The sequence below is a fragment of the Danio rerio genome, chromosome 6 (assembly GCF_049306965.1).
Source record: "Danio rerio strain Tuebingen ecotype United States chromosome 6, GRCz12tu, whole genome shotgun sequence".
NCBI classification, from domain to species: domain Eukaryota; kingdom Metazoa; phylum Chordata; class Actinopteri; order Cypriniformes; family Danionidae; genus Danio; species Danio rerio.
The window spans coordinates 2,255,001-2,275,000 of NC_133181.1; the positions used below are offsets into that span (position 1 = coordinate 2,255,001).

At 36.9% G+C, this 20,000-nt stretch overlaps 1 protein-coding gene across 4 annotated transcripts in view; it reads right to left on the bottom strand.

Annotated features, from left to right (window-relative positions):
- Positions 1-4,599: 4,599 nt before the first annotated feature.
- Positions 4,600-20,000, bottom strand: part of chchd6b (coiled-coil-helix-coiled-coil-helix domain containing 6b) — a 21,222-nt gene continuing 5,821 nt past the window's right edge. For 2 of the 4 annotated variants that reach the window (XM_005168702.3, NM_001007394.1), the window contains 4 exon segments: positions 18,136-18,219; positions 10,134-10,204; positions 8,974-9,109; positions 4,600-4,752 (listed from right to left, as the gene is read on the bottom strand). In XM_005168702.3, the coding sequence (XP_005168759.1) occupies positions 4,729-4,752; positions 8,974-9,109; positions 10,134-10,204; positions 18,136-18,219 (315 nt within the window). In that variant the 3' untranslated portion in view covers positions 4,600-4,728. 4 annotated transcript variants of the gene reach the window in all.

Below are 20,000 nucleotides of genomic sequence, written 5' to 3' on the forward strand. Positions count from 1 at the left end.
ACTCACACACTATATCCAATTTTTCATTCATTCATTTACTTTGTCCCTTTGTTAACCAGGTGTCTTCACAATGGAATGAACCGACAACTATTCCAGCATTCCATTATGCAACAGATGCCTATCCAGCTGCAACCCAGTATTGGGAAACACTCATACACAAACACTATGGTCAGTTTTTCATCTTTTCATTTACTTTTCAGCTTAGCCCCTTTATTAATCAGGTGTCGCCACCGCGGAATGAACCACCAACTATTCCAGCATATGTTTGACACAGCGGATGCCCTTCCAGCTGCAACCCAGTACTGGGAAACGCTCATAAACACTCATTCACACACACACTACGGCCAATTTTTCATTCATTCATTTTTTTTTCAGCTTAGGCTTTTTATTAAGCAGGTGTTGCCACAGTGGAATGAACCGCCAACTATGCCAGCATGTTTTACACAACAGATGCCCTTCCAGCTGCAACCCAGTATTGGAGAAAAACACCCATACACACACACTCATACACTGCGGACAGTTTTTCATTTATTCATTTACTTTTCATCTTAGTTCCTTTATTAATCAGGTGTCACCACCGCAAAATGAACCACCTACTATTCCAGCATATGTTTTACACAGCGGGTGCCCTTCCAGCTGCAAACCAGTAATTGGGAAACACCCACGGCCAATTTTTCATTCATTCATTTTCTTTTTGGCTTCGTCTTTTCATTAATCAGGTGTCGCCACAGTGGAATGAACTTCCAACTATTTCAGCATGTTTTACACAGCGGATGCCTTTCCAGCTGCAACCTGGTATTGGGAAACACCCATGCACACACTCATACACTACGGACAATTTTTTATTCATTCATCTTCTTTTCGGCTTAGTCTTTTTATTTATCAGGTGTCGCCACAGTGTAATGAACCTATAACTATTTCAGCAGGTTTTATGCAACGGATGCCTATCCAGCTGCAACCCAGCATTGGGAAACACCCATACACACATGCACTACGGACAGTTTTTCATCTATTAATTTTCATCTTAGTCCCTTATTAATCAGGGGTCGCCACCGCGGAATGAACCACCAACTATTCCAGCATATGTTTTACACAGCCAATGCGCTTGCAGCTGCAACCCAGTACTGGGAAACACACACTCATACACAATGGCCAATTTAGTTCCTCTTATTGCTGCATGTGTTTGGATTATGGGGGAAACCGGAGCACTCGGAGGAAACAGATGCCAACACAGGGAGAACATGCAAACTCCACCACTGATCCAGCCGGGACTCAAACCAGCAACCTTATTGCTGTGAGGCCACAGGGCTAATCACTGAGCCACCACGCCACCTACTTTGTGCCAAATAAAGAGTGAAAACAAAATCTAAATTAGCTGAGAACAGCTGAGATATTCATACACAATTATTGATAAATGATTGAATCAATTTAGAGCATCTCTAATTATCAGGATCCTGCAGGCGCAACATGACCGACAGTGTTTCATGAGCAGTTTCATGTGAGTCCATATAATATTCCACATCAAACAAGACAGCGGCTTCATATCCTGATTCGTATATTAATATGGAGTCCGCAAACATAATAAAGCGCTGCTGAATTCAGCGGAGAGCGGCTGAGTTTCACCTCAGTGCCACACACAGAGATCAGACTCATATGAAGATCCAGAACACATCAAAACACACGACACTTCAATTACACACAGAGTCCAGCGCTGATCCCGGAGGATCAGCAATAGAGGAAACACATCTATCTCTGCACGTCACGAAGCTCTCGGTTATCAAAGCAATTTCACTGCAGCTCATGTTCACCATCACAGAAACACACACATCAGCAACTGTGCAAATCTGAATCTATGATGCTAAGACTGTTATATGTTCCATTATTTAAACCCCCGAACACCAAAATTAATATTGGACTTAAACTGGTACTTCTTTTGTATTGAAATATTACTGATCATATGTTGGATGCTGTGATTTCTGCAATGTAAAAATCGATATAATAAATAAGAATAAATAAAATTTATTTATTAGGAATAAATAAATATAATATTAATAATAAATAAAATAATAGTAGCATTAACAAATGATATATATATATATATATATATATATATATATATATATATATATATATATATATGTATATATATATAATAAAATATAATAATAATATAGATTATATATATATATATATATATATATATATATATATATATATATATATAAAGTAATAATATATACAATAACAATAATACAAATTATATATATATATATATATATATATATATATATATATATAATACTAATAATATATAATAATAAAATATAATAATAATATATAATATATATAATAATAATATATATATAATAATACTAATATATAATATATACAATAATAAAATATAATAATAATATATAATATATATAATAATACTAATAATATATACAATAACTATAAAATAATTATATATATATATATATATATATATATATATATATATATATATATATATTTATATAAAATACTAATATATAATATATACAATAATAAAATATAATAATATATAATAATAATATATAATTATAGTATATATACATAATATATAATAATAACAATAATAAAATATAATAACAATACTAAAATATATATAATAATAATAATAACAAATATATAATAATAATATAATAATAAAATATAATAATAATAATAACAGTTGTAGTAGCAGCAATACAAATAATAATAATAGTAATAAAAATATATATAATAATAATAATAGTACCCTGGCATAGACTTTGCCAAACTTTGGGAAAGTGTATCCCAGGGTACTGCAGAGGAGGATCTGGCCGATGGTTGAACCACACTCCTGGGTTCGAGACGGCCTTTAACAGAGCGCCTCTGAGCCCATACTCCCAGAGCACCCTCCACAGAATGCCACGAGAGACACGGTTGAATGCCTTCTCCAAGTCGCCTTCTCCTGTGTGTTTGATAAGTCCGACTTGTGTCCAGTGCATGTTGGACTCCGGCAGGGCTGCCCCTTGTCACCAATTCTGATCATAATTTTTATGGACAGAATTTTAAAGCACAGCCTTGTGCTGGAGGGGGTCCGGTTTGGGGAACACAGGATTTCATCTCTGTTATTTGCAGATAATGTTGTTCTGTTGGCTTCTTCGAACATGGACCTTCAGCATGCACTGGGGCGGTTTGCTGCAGAGTGTGACACGGCTGGGATGAGAATCAGCACCTCCAAGTCCGAGGCCATAGTGCTCCACCGGAAAAAAGATGGTTTGTCATCTCCAGGTTGGAGGAAAGTCCTTACCCAAGGTGGAGGAGTTCAAGTATCTCGGGGTTTTGTTCACGAGTGAGGGAAGGATGAAGCGTGAGATTGACAGGCGGATCAGTGCAGTGGCAGCAGTGATGCGGTTGATGTACCGGTCCGTTGTGGTAAAGAAGGAGCTGAGCCGAACGGCAAAGCTCTCGATTTAGCGGTCAATCTCTGTTCCTACTCTCACCTATTGTCATGAGCTTTGGGTCAAGACGGAAAGGACAAGATCTCGGATACAAGCAGCTGAAATGAGTTTCCTTCACAGGTTGGCAGGGTGCACCCCTGTGGATAGGGTGAGGAGCTCTGTCACCCGGGAGGAGCTCAGAGTAGAGCCACTGCTCCTCCACATCGAGAGAAGTCAGCTGAGGTGACTCGGGCATCTGTTTCGGATGCCTACCTAGGGAGGTGTTCCAGGCATGTCCCACCGGGAAGAGGCCAGGGAAGACCCAGGACACGCTGGAGGGACTATGTCTCTCGGCTGGCCTGGAAATGCCATGGGATCCACCCGGAGGAGCTGGAGGAAGTGTCTGGGGAGAGGGAAGTCTGGGGTTCTCCCCTAAGACTGCCCTGCGACCCAGCCGCGGATAAGCCAACGAAAATGACACAACAATAATAATAGTAGCAGTAGTAATACAAATAATGATAGTAATAATAATAAATTATATTATTCTAATACTAATAGCAAAATGATAATAATTTCACTATAATAAAAATGTAATTTTGTTATATAAATTCAACAATTTTCATAACAAATTTACAGTATTTTTGTAAAATAAATGAGGCTCTATTATTAGTATTATTCCACTCAAATGATCCAAATTCAATTTTACTTTTTAGAAAAAAAAACAATACAACAATCATGCAAAATTAAACAAACAAACAGCAACAATAAAACACTTCACAGGGAGCCAAAAATGGGGAAAATTAATTTTGAAAAAATCAAAACAAAAAAAAGTAGAAAAGCTGAAAAACAAATTCTTAATAAACCAAATCAATAAATCAGACAATTATATCTAGATTTTTTAAAAATGAGAAACAAGATAATTAAAACGAAAGGTTGAAAGAAAACGGAGAAATCAGTCAAATAAAATAAATATATTTGCCATTTATAAAGAAATAATGTAAAGAAAAACATGAGAAGTCAACAAGAGCAAAACAAAGAAATGGTTTTATCTGGAGTCCACAGGTGTGTAACGGTTGCTGATGAGCGTGAGCCTGCAGAGAACAGCCTGATCAACTCGAGTGTGTGAAGAAATGAGAGACTGAAGAGACACACAGAAGCTGAGGAGACTTTATTTGCTCACAGTAAATGAAGATCAGCTTAAAACACACACACGCACGCGCACACACACACACACACACACACAGGACGGATGTGGAGTCTCTTCAGCATCAAACCATCGTCTTCATCCGTGGTTCACCAGCAGATTCTGCAGAAACACAAACACACACACGCATCAACAAGAGTTGTTTTTACACAACTAATTCAACACACACCAAGAAAATGTCCCCACAATGTCTACAACTACTGGTATTGCTATATTTTAGGGGACATTTGGGCCCCATAATACAGAGATTACCAGGTAACACACACACAAACACACACACACACAACAAAAAATGTTCCTATAAGGTCTACAATTACTGGTATTGCTATACCTGAGAGGAGATTTGGGCCCCATAATACAGAGATTACCAGGTATGAACACAAACACACACACAACAAAAATGTCCTCATAAGGTCTACAATTACTGGTATTGCTATACTTGAGGGGACATTTGGGCCCCATAATACAGAGATTACCAGGTATGCACACAAACACACACCAAAAAATGTCCCCATAAGGTCTACAATTACTGGTATTAATATATTTGAGGGGACATTTGGGCCCCATAATACAAAGATTACCAGGTATGCACACAAACACACCAAAAAATGTCCCCATAAGGTCTACAATTACTGGTATTACTATATTTGAGGGGACATTTGGGCCCCATAATACAGAGATTACCAGGTATGGACACAAACACACACACACCAAAAAATGTCCCCATAAGGTCTACAATTACTGGTATTGCTATACTTGAGGGGACATTTGGGCCCCATAATACAGAGATTACCAGGTATGAACACAAACACACACACAACAAAAATGTCCTCATAAGGTCTACAATTACTGGTATTGCTATACTTGAGGGGACATTTGGGCCCCATAATACAGAGATTACCAGGTATGCACACAAACACACACCAAAAAATGTCCCCATAAGGTCTACAATTACTGGTATTAATATATTTGAGGGGACATTTGGGCCCCATAATACAAAGATTACCAGGTATGCACACAAACACACCAAAAAATGTCCCCATAAGGTCTACAATTACTGGTATTACTATATTTGAGGGGACATTTGGGCCCCATAATACAGAGATTACCAGGTATGGACACAAACACACACACACCAAAAAATGTCCCCATAAGGTCTACAATTACTGGTATTGCTATACTTGAGGGGACATTTGGGCCCCATAATACAGAGATTACCAGGTATGAACACAAACACACACACAACAAAAATGTCCTCATAAGGTCTACAATTACTGGTATTGCTATACTTGAGGGGACATTTGGGCCCCATAATACAGAGATTACCAGGTATGCACACAAACACACACCAAAAAATGTCCCCATAAGGTCTACAATTACTGGTATTAATATATTTGAGGGGACATTTGGGCCCCATAATACAAAGATTACCAGGTATGCACACAAACACACCAAAAAATGTCCCCATAAGGTCTACAATTACTGGTATTACTATATTTGAGGGGACATTTGGGCCCCATAATACAGAGATTACCAGGTATGGACACAAACACACACACACCAAAAAATGTCCCCATAAGGTCTACAATTACTGGTATTGCTATACTTGAGGGGACATTTGGGCCCCATAATACAGAGATTACCAGGTATGGACACAAACACACACACACCAAAAAATGTCCCCATAAGGTCTACAATTACTGGTATTGCTATACTTGAGGGGACATTTGGGCCCCATAATACAGAGATTACCAGGTATGCACACAAACACACACCAAAAAATGTCCCCATAAGGTCTACAATTACTGGTATTAATATATTTGAGGGGACATTTGGGCCCCATAATACAAAGATTACCAGGTATGCACACAAACACACCAAAAAATGTCCCCATAAGGTCTACAATTACTGGTATTACTATATTTGAGGGGACATTTGGGCCCCATAATACAGAGATTACCAGGTATGGACACAAACACACACACACCAAAAAATGTCCCCATAAGGTCTACAATTACTGGTATTGCTATACTTGAGGGGACATTTGGGCCCTATAATACAGAGATTACCAGGTCTGCACACAAACACACACACCAAAAATGTCCCCATAAGGTCTACAATTACTCGTATTGCTATACTTGAGGGGACATTTGGGCCCCATAATGTATCTTGTATGTAAATGCATTACCAGGTACACAAACTTGGTTAAATGTTTGGGATCAATATAATTTCTCAAAAATGTTCTTAATAGAGGCCCTCTTCATTTAATAAAGCAAAAAAAAAAGGAAAAAACTACAGTAAAATATTTGTAAAATGTGTTTATTATTGATAATCACTCTTTCCTCACTGAATGTAGTTTAAGCGCTGTTTACTTGTGAGATTTAACACTGGATTTTCATCATCATTACTGCAGTCTTCAGGGTCACATGATGCATTTCACTCTCAAACACAGCATGTTTGGTCAATTACGTTTGATCACAGCACTAAACTACTGTACTACAGCACTACTGTACAGATCAGAATCACACTGCAGGATTTAAAGAGAGAAGAGCGACTGTACATAATGACTGTATGATCACAGAGATAACACACACACACACACACAGTGAAGGAGAGACGCTCTTATCTGACCTGATCTCTGCACCTTAATCTGCTGCTCACTTTATACCTGACCACACACACACACACACACACAATTGCTTGTCGCTGGAATATTGTTGCATCATGTAGACAGTGTGTGTGTGTGTGTGTCTATAAGTGATCTCTGTTTACATCGGGTTACCACTCATTCATTCATTCATCTTCAGTGTGTGTGAGCAGTCAATCTCTGCTGGTCTTCAGCCGTGGCCTGCTCTGCTCTGCTCTGCTCTCTTCTGAATGTAAATGTCTTTCATTAGTGCCGTTTCACTTCAGTAGCTGTGGCAGAGCGCCCGCTCTAGTTGGCACATGGTCACTATACTGGCTTTACACACACTTCCACATCCACACACGCACATATATGCATGCATACAGACAAGCTCACACACAAAAACACACTTGCACATCCAGACCCACATTCACTAACACTCTCACTGACAGACAAGCTTATACACAGAGACACACACACACTCTCATACATGCTTATGTATGCGCTCGCATTTGCACAGACACACACACACCTAGACACAAACACACACACATGCACATATAAACAAACACACATGCAGACAGTTACACACACATCTATGCAAAGACATACACTCACACACACACACACACAATCAGTCCCTCAAACGCTGACAGTTACACACACACAGACATACACACTCGCAAACACGCATGCATGTGCAAGCGCACACTAACGAACATGCATACATTTAAGCATGCACAAACACATGTGCACACAGAAATACACACACATGCGCATAGAAACACACACAAACACACACACACAGACTCAGTCACTCACACGCTGATAGTTACACAAACACACCTATGCAGACAGACATATGCGCACACACAGATACACATTATACATACTCGCAGACACACACACACACACACACACACACAAATGATCCAGTATTAAACGAGTGTGTTATTGATGCCCACACACACATACAGTCATTCACACGATGACAGTTACACACACATATTCAGACAGACAGACACATTCACCCACACACACACTCGCAGACTCAAACACAGACACTCACACACACACACACACACATACATACACTCAACTCATCTCTAATAAAAGCTGCTGTCATCTGCGTGTGTGTTTGTGTGTGTTTGTGTGTGTGTGTGTGTGTGTGTGTGTGTGTGTGTGTGTTTTACGATGCATGAATGATCCAGTATTAAATGAGTCTGTCGCAAATGCACACACACACACACACACACACACACACTCGTGCTGCTTCTTATTTCCTGCAGACACAATGAGTGTGCATGTGTTATAATGAAGCGGCGCTGCTCCACAAGAGCAGACAGATGAGCAGAGCAGAGCTCTCAGCGCTATCAGCCTGATGTTTCATCATCAGCAGGAGTCTGATCACACTCACCAGAGCTGAGAGACACACACACACACACACACTTACAGCAGCACCAAACACTCCTGCATCTTCACATCGTTACAAAACACCTGACATATCTGATCCTGACTGTTCAGATAAACATGTTTAATATCACACTGAAACGCCAACCGACCCAGCCGGGACTCGAATCAGCGACCTTCTTGCTGTGAGGTGACAGTGCTTACCACTGAGCCACCGTGCTGCCTTGCTAAATGGACTTGAATGAATATTAAGCAATATTGTGCATGTGTAATGAAGCCCTGTGTACCTTCTTGGAGGAGTTGATGCAGTTCATGTATTCTCTGGCGATCTGTGAACACAGCAGTGACTGGTGTTTGTTCAGTCTGTAGCAGCTCAACACCTGAGACTGCAGCTCAGAACACACAGGACTCATAGGACGAGGCCTGAAACAAACACACACACATACACACACACACACACACCTCATGTTCATATAAGCATGTATTACCATCATGCAAAGGTGGCAGTAAACGATAGAGTAGCAGTGCTGCCTCCTAGTGGCCTGCAGCAATACTCAATCTGCATATGATATTAGAATCAGAAAAAAAATTAAATAATATAAAATAAAAATAATGAAACAAAACAAAAATAAAAATAATAAAACAAAATAAAAATAAATAAAATAAAAATAATGAAACAAAAAAATAAACAAATAATTAAAGAAAACAAAAAATAAAAGAAAATAATAAAAAGAAAAAATAATAAAACAAAAATAAATAAATCAAATAAATAAATAAAACAAAACAAAAAATAAAAAGACATAAAATAAACGAATATAACAAATAAAAAGAAATTTTTTTAAATTAAATAAATAAATAAAACATAACAAAATAATAATAATAAACTCATTAATACAAAAAATAATAAAACAAAATAAAAATACAATTAATTAATTAAAACTAAATAAAAATTAATTAATTAAAATAAATAAGTAAATAAAAAATAAAACATTAAAAATAAATAAAATAAAATAATAAAACAAAACAAAATAAATAAAAAATAATAAAACAAAAATAAATAAAAAATAAATAAATAATTAAACAAAACAAAAATAAAAAGAATAAACAAAATTAATTAATTTAAAAAAATAATAAAACAAAACAAAAATAAAAATATATAAAATAAATTAATAAAATAAAAAAATAAATAAATAAATAAAACATAACAAAAAATAAAATAAATAAAAAATAGAACAAAAAATTAAATTATATAACAAAATTTAAAAAAAAAAAAGTCTAAAAGTAGTTTGTTTTGGTCAAAATTGTACACTAGAGCCCTAATTGGAGATGTTTAAAAGGTATCATTATATAGTGTATACCCATAGAAACAAAATTTCTCCCACACAGTAGCTTTTTCCTCAGTGTAATTAGTATATGCATCTACAATAACACATACATTTGTACTCACCTGACCGTGGCCTCTGCTTTATCCGCCTCCTTCTCATACATGTGTAGATTCTGCTGATAATACTCAGAGTTCTGCAGAAACACAAGCAAACACACACACACACACACACACACACACACACACACACACACACACACAGAGAGAGAGTCAGCTTTCATTCATAAAGCACACACACCACAGTCAAATCCAGAAACATTGTGTTTGTTTTCCTGTTTCCTCCATTTACAGTCAGTAAACACACTCAAGATCTCGACATTTATCATGCAAATTCATCAGGCAATAAAAACAACATATCATATCATATCATAACTCATTCATGCTTTGCTGAGAGTGGATTTCTCCTGCAGCTCTGAAGCAATCCCACAATGCAACAGACGCATGGGTTAAAGCCATGTTGTTATTTTTCTGCTCTGTCAGCGCATCTCTGGACAGACTGAGGCGTCATAACGTTTTATCTACTGGGTTTTATGGGTATTTACAAAGCAGTTAAAACAATAACAAACACAGCCGAGCAGATCCAACGGCCACATTACAGACACACACAAACATTCAGCTCCATTAAAGCAGGACGATCAAGAGTTTAGGACTTTCACACCTCGATTCTGACACTTGCTCTCAGTTTACATCATGCAACTTGGATTTTTTTTTAAACACAGTTATAAAACTATAACTACAATTGTAAAATTGTCCACGAAATCTAAATGAAGATGTTTTGGTGCCAACAGATGCGAGGGAAACAAATCAGTGCAACAGCAAATATAAATATTCAGCAGCATCAGCTTCAGATCTGAGCGCTTAAATTCAGCACAACACAAACACAATCCAGTGATGATAATCTGTCAGTGTAATTACATGATCTCCAGGTCTGTATCATCACACAGCTGCAGTCATTAAACACAGTTATCTTATTAAATCTACAATTAACCCACAGAAGAGAGAGAAAGAGACACACAGGACAAACAAACATCATTCTGCCGGAATAATAACAACACAACTCTCCTTTTTACTTGACTGCTACAACTCATTTCTCACTGGAGCTACCAAGATGGCCTTTTTTAATGTTTAAATGAGTGTGTATAGCCCCTTTCACACATACAGACCTTTCCGGAAAATTACCGGCAATTTTCCGGAAAGCTTGTATGTGTGAACAGGCCCTTTTTGAAAATACCGGTAAATTCGTTCTGGCTATTTTCCGGAAGGAGAAGTTGTAACATTACCGGTAATTTGCCGGAATGCTGCGCTGTGTGAATGCAGAAGGAAGATTCCCGTAATAAGCGCGTGCACGTCTAGAACGTGCTGACGTGAGACGTCTGCTTTAGCCAATCACAACAGTCAGACGCATTCACGTCCGCGCGGTTTGTGAGAATAAAAGCCTTTGAATATTTTCCCCGACACATTTAGCTGCTAGAAGTTAGTCAGATCTCGTTTATATGTTCTTCTTAATGCCAACTGTGTAAATAATCATCGATGAGATGCTTATGATGAGCCGTTGTTTGTTTACCTTCAAGCTTTGCGTGCGCCTGTGAAACAGCCTGTGAGCGCCTGCACACACACATATCATGTACATCTCGACATGCGAAAGTGATCCTGCGAAAGTTGTTCACAATATTGATCATCCACAGAGTTTGTAATTTAGTCAAATGTTTACAAACACAAGCGCAGCCGTTTACAGCTCATTTGTGGTGAATGATGGCAGAATTTACCGGTATTTTGGAATGGATGTGTGAATGCTCTTTTCCGGAAAATTTCCGTAACGTCCTCGCCTGTGTGAACAGCGCTTATTTGAATATACCGGTAAAGTCGTTCCGGAAATTTTCCAGATATTTACCGGTATCACTGTGTGAAAGGGGCTTGTGTGTCTGTCTGAGGTATTGGGCGTGGCTAACATTTAACCACGCTCCTCCAGCTGTCAGTTTTGACGTCAGAAATGGGGAGCAGGAGGAGTCTGCTAGGGTCTAATAACTCTACGCAAACCCTTTTCTGCCTATCCAAGTTTTAGGAACAACCAATAATAACATGACTTCTAGTTGATCATTTGGTATCAGCAGTGGCTTATATGAAAGGCCTCTAGATCACGCTTATTTAACCAAAATAAAATATGATCATGCATTGATTTCATTAGGACAGTGATGTCTAACTCTGCTTAGAATTCATTCATTCTTTTGACTTGTTTATTAGTGCATATGCTATAATATAAATCATACAACAGTACCTTGGACAGTTACAGTGCCGCTTCCTAAAGCTTTCAAGCAAAGTCTTTTGGACATTACAACACGCCGTCCTTCAGGTGGTCTCGCCGGTATTAACAAGCTGTCCTGGCTTTGAATAAAAAAGTGCAATTATTTCCTCGTTGTTAAAAAAGTCTGCAAGCTCGTGTTCCATGGATATAGTGATGTTGTTGTGGAATTTGGACATCGACGATGCTAAGCCTGTCTTTATTCGCTTTATTCGATGCGCAGCAGGAAAAAAAAGTCAGCAGCGCAAGTCGCTGGCATGTCTCTCCCGGATCAGAGCGAGTTTTGTGCTGTGAAATACCAACACAATCTCAAGGCAATTCGTAACTTTTTCATTTAGTGGCCAATTCGTACAAATTCGTACATTTTAGTACGATTTGCGTATCCCCCAATGAGGGTGTGTGGGTTTGGTTAGGTGCCACGCCTCCTTTTTAAAATCGTACATTTTCTTACGACTGAACTCATACGAATTCGTACGAATTAGCCACTAAATTGCCAAAACGTAAAATACTTACATTTTCTCGTGAGATCAGGCTGGAAATACAGCGCTGCGTGCATTAAACTCACATTCAGGCAGGCGAAGTAGGTCTGTATTCAAGACAAGTCCATGAAATAATAACTTTAATAAAATATCTTCGTAAGAGTGATGAGTCATTCACTTCTCTGCCAGAGACTGCTCTATGGTTTTAAAACCCTTTTCAAACTGTATCGTTTAGACCTGGATCATTATTTTATATTAAATGTACTGTATTTATTGAGGATGTCTGATGACTAGCGCTTCTGCTGAGCCAGCTGTGGTAGCTTAGCAACAGAGCCGCGACATCAACACACAGAATCTGTCGGCACAGTTCAGCACGATTGTATAACCGTGCCGAGAACGGTTTGTAATCGTGCCGCGCCGTTCCAGGCTCAGTGGAGAAACAACCGTAACCGCACCGAAGTGTTCGTAGAACGGTTTGGCACGATAGTGGAAAAGCAGCTATAATTAACCACGCCCCTCCCAGAGTCTGATTCTAATAACTCTACGCAAAGCCTTTTCTTCATCTTTCTGAATGAAACGCCGACTTTACTACCTGACAAATGTTGCTTATCCAAGTTTTTTTTTTTTTTTTTTTTGTCAAATCAGTTTTATTTGGTCGTTGAATAAACTTATAATAATCACAGATTCCAGGATTAGTATTCTGATATGCATACATTTACAAAAACAAAACAAACAACAAGTATACACTACAGTGATAATCAAAACAACTTTTAGTTACAATACATTGCTTTGGGGGGAAGAATTCCCCATGAAGTAACAAAAGAAAGGGCCCCAAATTTTCTGAAATTGTCCAATGTTGCCTTTTAAAATAAATCTGGTTCATTCCAGGTGCAGAGTAGATGTCAATTCTTCAAGCCATATAGTTTGGCAGTTGGAGGATTAACATTTTTCCAATACAATAATAGCAGCTTTTTGGCTGTAATCAAACAATGTGCAAGGAATTTCTGTTGTGGACTGCTCAATGAATATGTATAATCAGAATGTCCGAGTATAATAAGCATTGGGTCAGGATCTATATGTTGGTCAAGAACATCTGAAAGCACTTTAAAGACCTCATTCCAGAATCCCTGTATTTCATGACAGAATACAAAACAATGAGCTAAATCAGCTTCTTCTGATTTGCACTGATCACAAATGGGAGATATGTTGGGGAAAATAAATTTAGGAGAAATGTATCCAAGTTTTAAGGAACAGTAAGGACACTTCAGAAATAAAGGGATGCGAGCTGTCATTGGGGTTGTACCTTAAAGGTCCATATTAATTCAATTCAGCTTTATTTGTATGGCGCTTTTACAATGTCGTCAAAGCAGCTTCACATAAATGGTCATAGTAACTGGATGAGGGTGGTTCAGTTTTCAGTGTTTAAGTTCAGTTCAGTTTAGCTCAGTTCAGTGTGGTTTAAAGTCATTACTGAGAGTCCAAACACTGAAAAGCAAATTCATCTGAGTAGCTTTTCAGATCCTGAACCATGCGAGCCAGTGCACTGCAAAAAATGCTTTTCTTAGATTTTTTGTCTTGTTTCTAGTCTAAATATCTAAAATTTCATATATCAAGAAGCATTTTTTTAGACAAGCAAAACATATTGCCTTGTTTTGAGAAATAATATGCCAATATTAAGTCAGTTTTTACTTAAAACAAGCAAAATAATCTGCCAATGGGGTCAGCAAAATAATCTTGTTTTTTCTTTTGACGTAAGATTATTTTGCTTACCCCATTGGCAGGTTATTTTGCTTGTTTTAAGTAAAAACTGACTTAATATTGGCATGTTTCTCAAAACAAGGCAATATGTTTAGCTTGTTTAGAAAATTCTTCTTGATTTAGGAACTTTTAGATATTTGGACTAGAACCAAGACAAAAAATCTAAGTAAGAAAAGCATTTTTTGCAATGTGGCGACAGCGGAGAGGAAAAAAAAACTTCACCAATAGGAGAGTGAAGAAAAAAAACCTTGAGAGAACCAGACTCAGCTCGGCACGACCGTTTTAATTTCTCCGCTGGCCAAAAGTCTTGTGCAGAGCTGCAGTCTCAGCAGTGGAGGCTGGAAGCTGGCCTCAGCGAAGACTCATCTGTCCCTGGAGCGTCACTGGAATCAGTCTCATGCTCTCCACTCCCCCATGACCACCAGCGCAGCAGCAGCAGCAGCTCAGGATACGGCCTGGTCCCGGATATGGACACCTTGGATCATCTTGTATTAATACCTCAAGGGGACATATTAGTACCTAAAAAGTACAAAAGTTTTCCTCTTAAATTTTTCAGGTACTAATATATACTTTTGAGGTACCAATATGGACCCTTAAAGTGCAAATGTGCACTTTTTGAAAAGGTTCCACCCTAGTGACAGCTCACGTTTATTTCTGAGAGTGTAATAACTTGACTTCTAGTTGATCATTTGGTATCAGAGGTGGCTTATATGGAAGGCAAAGGCCTCAATCAGTGGCTGAGAAAGCAGAGTAAGTCTTGATGACATTATTATATCGTGTCAAACTTTATTACAGACTCAAAAATAAAAAAACATATTTATAAAAAACAAAAATACAGTGTGACGCCTGCTGCGCTGTCATTTCATTTACTATTCAGTTTCTCTAGGAACTGCGTCACAATATGAAGAACAGAAATGGTCACAGCTTCTGGTTCAGGCTGATTTGAATGTGTGTATTGTGAGTGTATGAAGAGCACTGATGTGGAGGACACCTGCTGTCCAGGTAAATCCTCTGCTAATATTCAGACTCCTGCAGCAGATCTGAGCCCTCCAGCAGCTCACTCTGGATTACTCTGACAAACGCTTGACAGAATGAAAAGCACAAAGCCTTTATTGAGAAGAAGCAGATGAACATTACATGACGGAGTGGAGATGAGACACACACAAGAGAAAGACTGCCAGATAAGGATGTGTGTGTGTGTGTGTGTGTGTGTGTGTGTGTGTGTGTGCGCATGAGAGTCTGTATTTGGTTTAGAGTTTATATATGCATGTATGTGTGAGGGAGCGTATATGTATGTGTGTGTGTGTGTGTGTGTGTGTGTGTATGCATGTGAGTCTGTATTTTGTTGTGTGTTTGTTTATGAATCTGTGTGAGAGTGTATTTGAGTGTGTGTGTGTGTGTGTGTGTGTGTGTGTGTGTGTGTGTGTGTGTGCATGCATGTAAGTGAATAAGTCTGTACATGTGTTTGATTGTGTGTGTGTGTATGTGTGTGTGTGTGTGTGTGTGTGTGTGTGTTTGTGTTTGAAAGAGACACAGATACCAACACACATAGATTCTTAATACACACACTGACACAACATCCACATAGACACAGACTTTCACACACACACACACACACACACACACACACACACACAGACAGATTCTCATACATGCACACGCATATTGTTATACACACTCTGATACACTCTCTGACACGCAAACACAGATTCTCATACACACTCTCTGACATGCACACATACACACGCACACAGATTCTCATACACACACTCTGACATGAACACGCACACACACACTCTTTTTCTTACACACACTCTCACACACATGCATACATGCTCTCTCTTTCACACTTACACACATAGAAACTCGTATACACTCTCTTACATGTGCACATACACACACACACACACACACACACAAAGATACCAACACACATAGATTCTTAATACCCACACTGACAAACCACCCGCAGACACACAGACTTTATTACACACACACACACACACACACACACACACACACACAGAAAGATTCTCATACATGCGCACACATATTTTATACACACTCTGAGAATCTGTGAGAGCATGTCAGAGATTGTACCATTCACACTCTCCCTGATCTCATACACACACTCTGACATGCGCACGCACACGCATGCGCACACACACACACGCACGCACACACAGATAGACTCATACATTTATTTTGACACAAACACACACACACACACACACACACACACACACACACACACATACACATACACATACATACACACACACACACACACACACACACACACACACACACACACACACACACACACATACAGATTCTCATACATACACTCTGTTGCACACAAACTCTCACACACATTCACACACACACACTCCTGTAGCGCTGAAGTCTTTTCTCCGTCTCCTGCTCTATTGAGGTGAGACCTTTAATCTGCTCTCGTCTGTCATGTGTGCATTTAAACTGCTGCCGTGTGTGTGTGTGTGTGTGTGTGTGTGTGTTAGTGTGTGTGTAGTTGTAAATGACGGCTCACATTTTTAAGATTCAGCCTACACACACTAATCTGAAACGCTTCAGTTAAGCTCTCTGAGAAAAATTCTCACTCACACACACACACACACACACACACACACACACGCATCCACACATTCAGAAGTGCCCACTCACACACATACACACACTGTCACACACAGACATACACATATATTCAAAGGCAAATGCACGCTCACACACACATAGACACTTACAACTAAATAGACACACACACTCACACACAGACATACACACTCACTACCAAAAACACTCATATGCGCACACACACAGACATACACACATTCACAACCTACATACATTCACACACAAATGGAAAATACACTTTCAAACACTCAAACCAAATAACACACACACACACACACATACACATACACACATACACACACACAGCTCATGAGAAGCATCAGTGCTGCAGATCAGCTAGAGACGATCTCCTCTATCCCATATATGAACACAACAGTATTTATAAACGCAGAAACACTCCAGACACACTAACATGAGCGAGAAACATCAGAGAGAACAAATCATCTGCAGCCTGAAGCGCACACATCAAACAGACACTGTAGAAACACCAGCGCTCAGAGTGTGTGTTCAGCAGCAGATTATTACTCGCTGGCTGCGTTTCAAACTCTCAAAGACATCCCTGCAAATGACCTCACAAACATCTGATGCATGATGAGATCATAAACAGCAGGTCAGGTCATGTGACGTTTTAAAGTATCCGAATATTGTATTAGACCAGGCATATTGCTGGACATAAAGCTCTACTGGGGCACAGCTCCCCCTTAAAATTAATAAATAAATAAATAAAAGAATAAACATGCATATATTTATTTGTTTATTTTATGTTTTATTTTTTTGTAATAAATATATAAACAATTATAAATAAATAACAGTATTATTGTTATTATACAATCATTATTGTATTCAACTGTGTGTGTGTGTGTGTGTGTGTGTTTACCTTCTTCTCCATCAGCTGTAGCTGCTCTTTATAAAACTGCTCCAGATGTTTGAGCTCATTCTCCTTCTTCTTCAGCTGCCGGGCCTGATGGAGACACAGAATAAACTCATCAACCTCTCCAGCTCATCTGCAATTCAACACAACTCTGCATGATGTACCTGACAAATGATGGCAGCTGCCAGATAATGAAGAAGTCCACAATAGAACGAGTGGAGCGGCATGCAAGACAAAAGCTTTCTGTGATGACAGACTTGATATGAACATCAGATGCAAATACACAACACACAAAGCACGATGGGGCAGAACAAAACCACACTTGAGCTGCAGGTAGGATATCACACACATGCACTGCCTGTATATGTGTGTTTGTTTGTGTGTACTGTAGTTGCATGAAACAAATACAAAACTAGACTAAAATAAAATACAAAAATCAATTACACAAATGCACAGGATTTAAATAAAAATTGGAAACAAACACAAACACACACACACACACACACACAGACTTTTATTGCTCTAAATACTTTCTAAGCCAAATATTACCCTCACAAATTTAAACCCTAAAATTAAACCCCCAAATTTAAAAACTTAGAATATTGCAATAAACATATATACTGTAAATCTAAATGGAGTCAGATTTGTTTATTTATTAGTCAATGAAAATATTTGGTTTGAGAGCAAAACTAAATATATTTTAATTTCCAAAAAATAAAAAAATGCAAATAGAAAGTTGTTATAACTTTTTATTTTTAATAAAATAAATAAATATAAATTTCCTTTAAAAAAATAAAAAATAAACATTGCAAATAAAAAGCTTTGTTATAATATTTAAATTTTAATTAAAAATCAATTATTTAAATAATAATAATAAAAAATAAAGATTGTAAATAAAATCTTTTGTTAAAACTTTTTATTTTAATTTAATGATATAATTTTAATTATAATAATACAAATATAAAGATTGCAAATAAAAAGCTTGTTATAGTATATCAATTTTGATTTAATAAATATAGTTTTAATTATTATAAAAAATAAACATTTCTTAATTTTCAACACAAAGTTAAAGTTTTATTTAATAAATATTATTTTAATTATAATTATAAAAAATAAAGACTGTAAATAAAATCTTGTTATAACTTTATTTTTAATATAATAGATTTAATTTCTCTTTAAAAAATAAACATAGCAAGTAAAAAGCTTTGTTATAATATTTAAATTTTAGTTTAATAACTATAATTTTAATCATAATAATAAAAAATTATTGTAAATAAAATCTTGTTATAACTTTTCAATTTAATAAATATAGTTTTAATTATAATAATAAAAATAAACATTGAAAATAAAAAGCTTTGTTATAACTATTTAATTTTAATTTAATAAATATATTTTTTATAACAATAAAAATAAAGATTGTAAATAAAAAAGCTGTCATAATATTTAAATTTTAATTTAATAAATATAATTTTAATTATAATAATAAAAAATAAACTTTGCAAATATGCTTCTTAATTTTAATTCAACACATATAACTTTAATTAAATTTTTTTATTGAAATTGAAATTAAAAAGCTTTTGTAATATATTAATTTAATAAATACAATTTTTATTTCCCTTTACAGAAATGTAATAAAATCAATAAAAAGACGTGCACGGCAATTGCTAAAACGGGTGTGGTGATTTTCTAACCACTAGTTCTAGTTCTTTTTAAATATTGCTTAAATATTTGTTATTATACTTTGTTGAAGATAAAGAGCTTTAATAAAGAGATGGGAGATCTTATTTCACCTATTTGTCAAATACGAAAAAAATTAAATGTCAAAATATGGTGAAAATGGCTCAGTGCAACACACATTTCTATAAAAATAC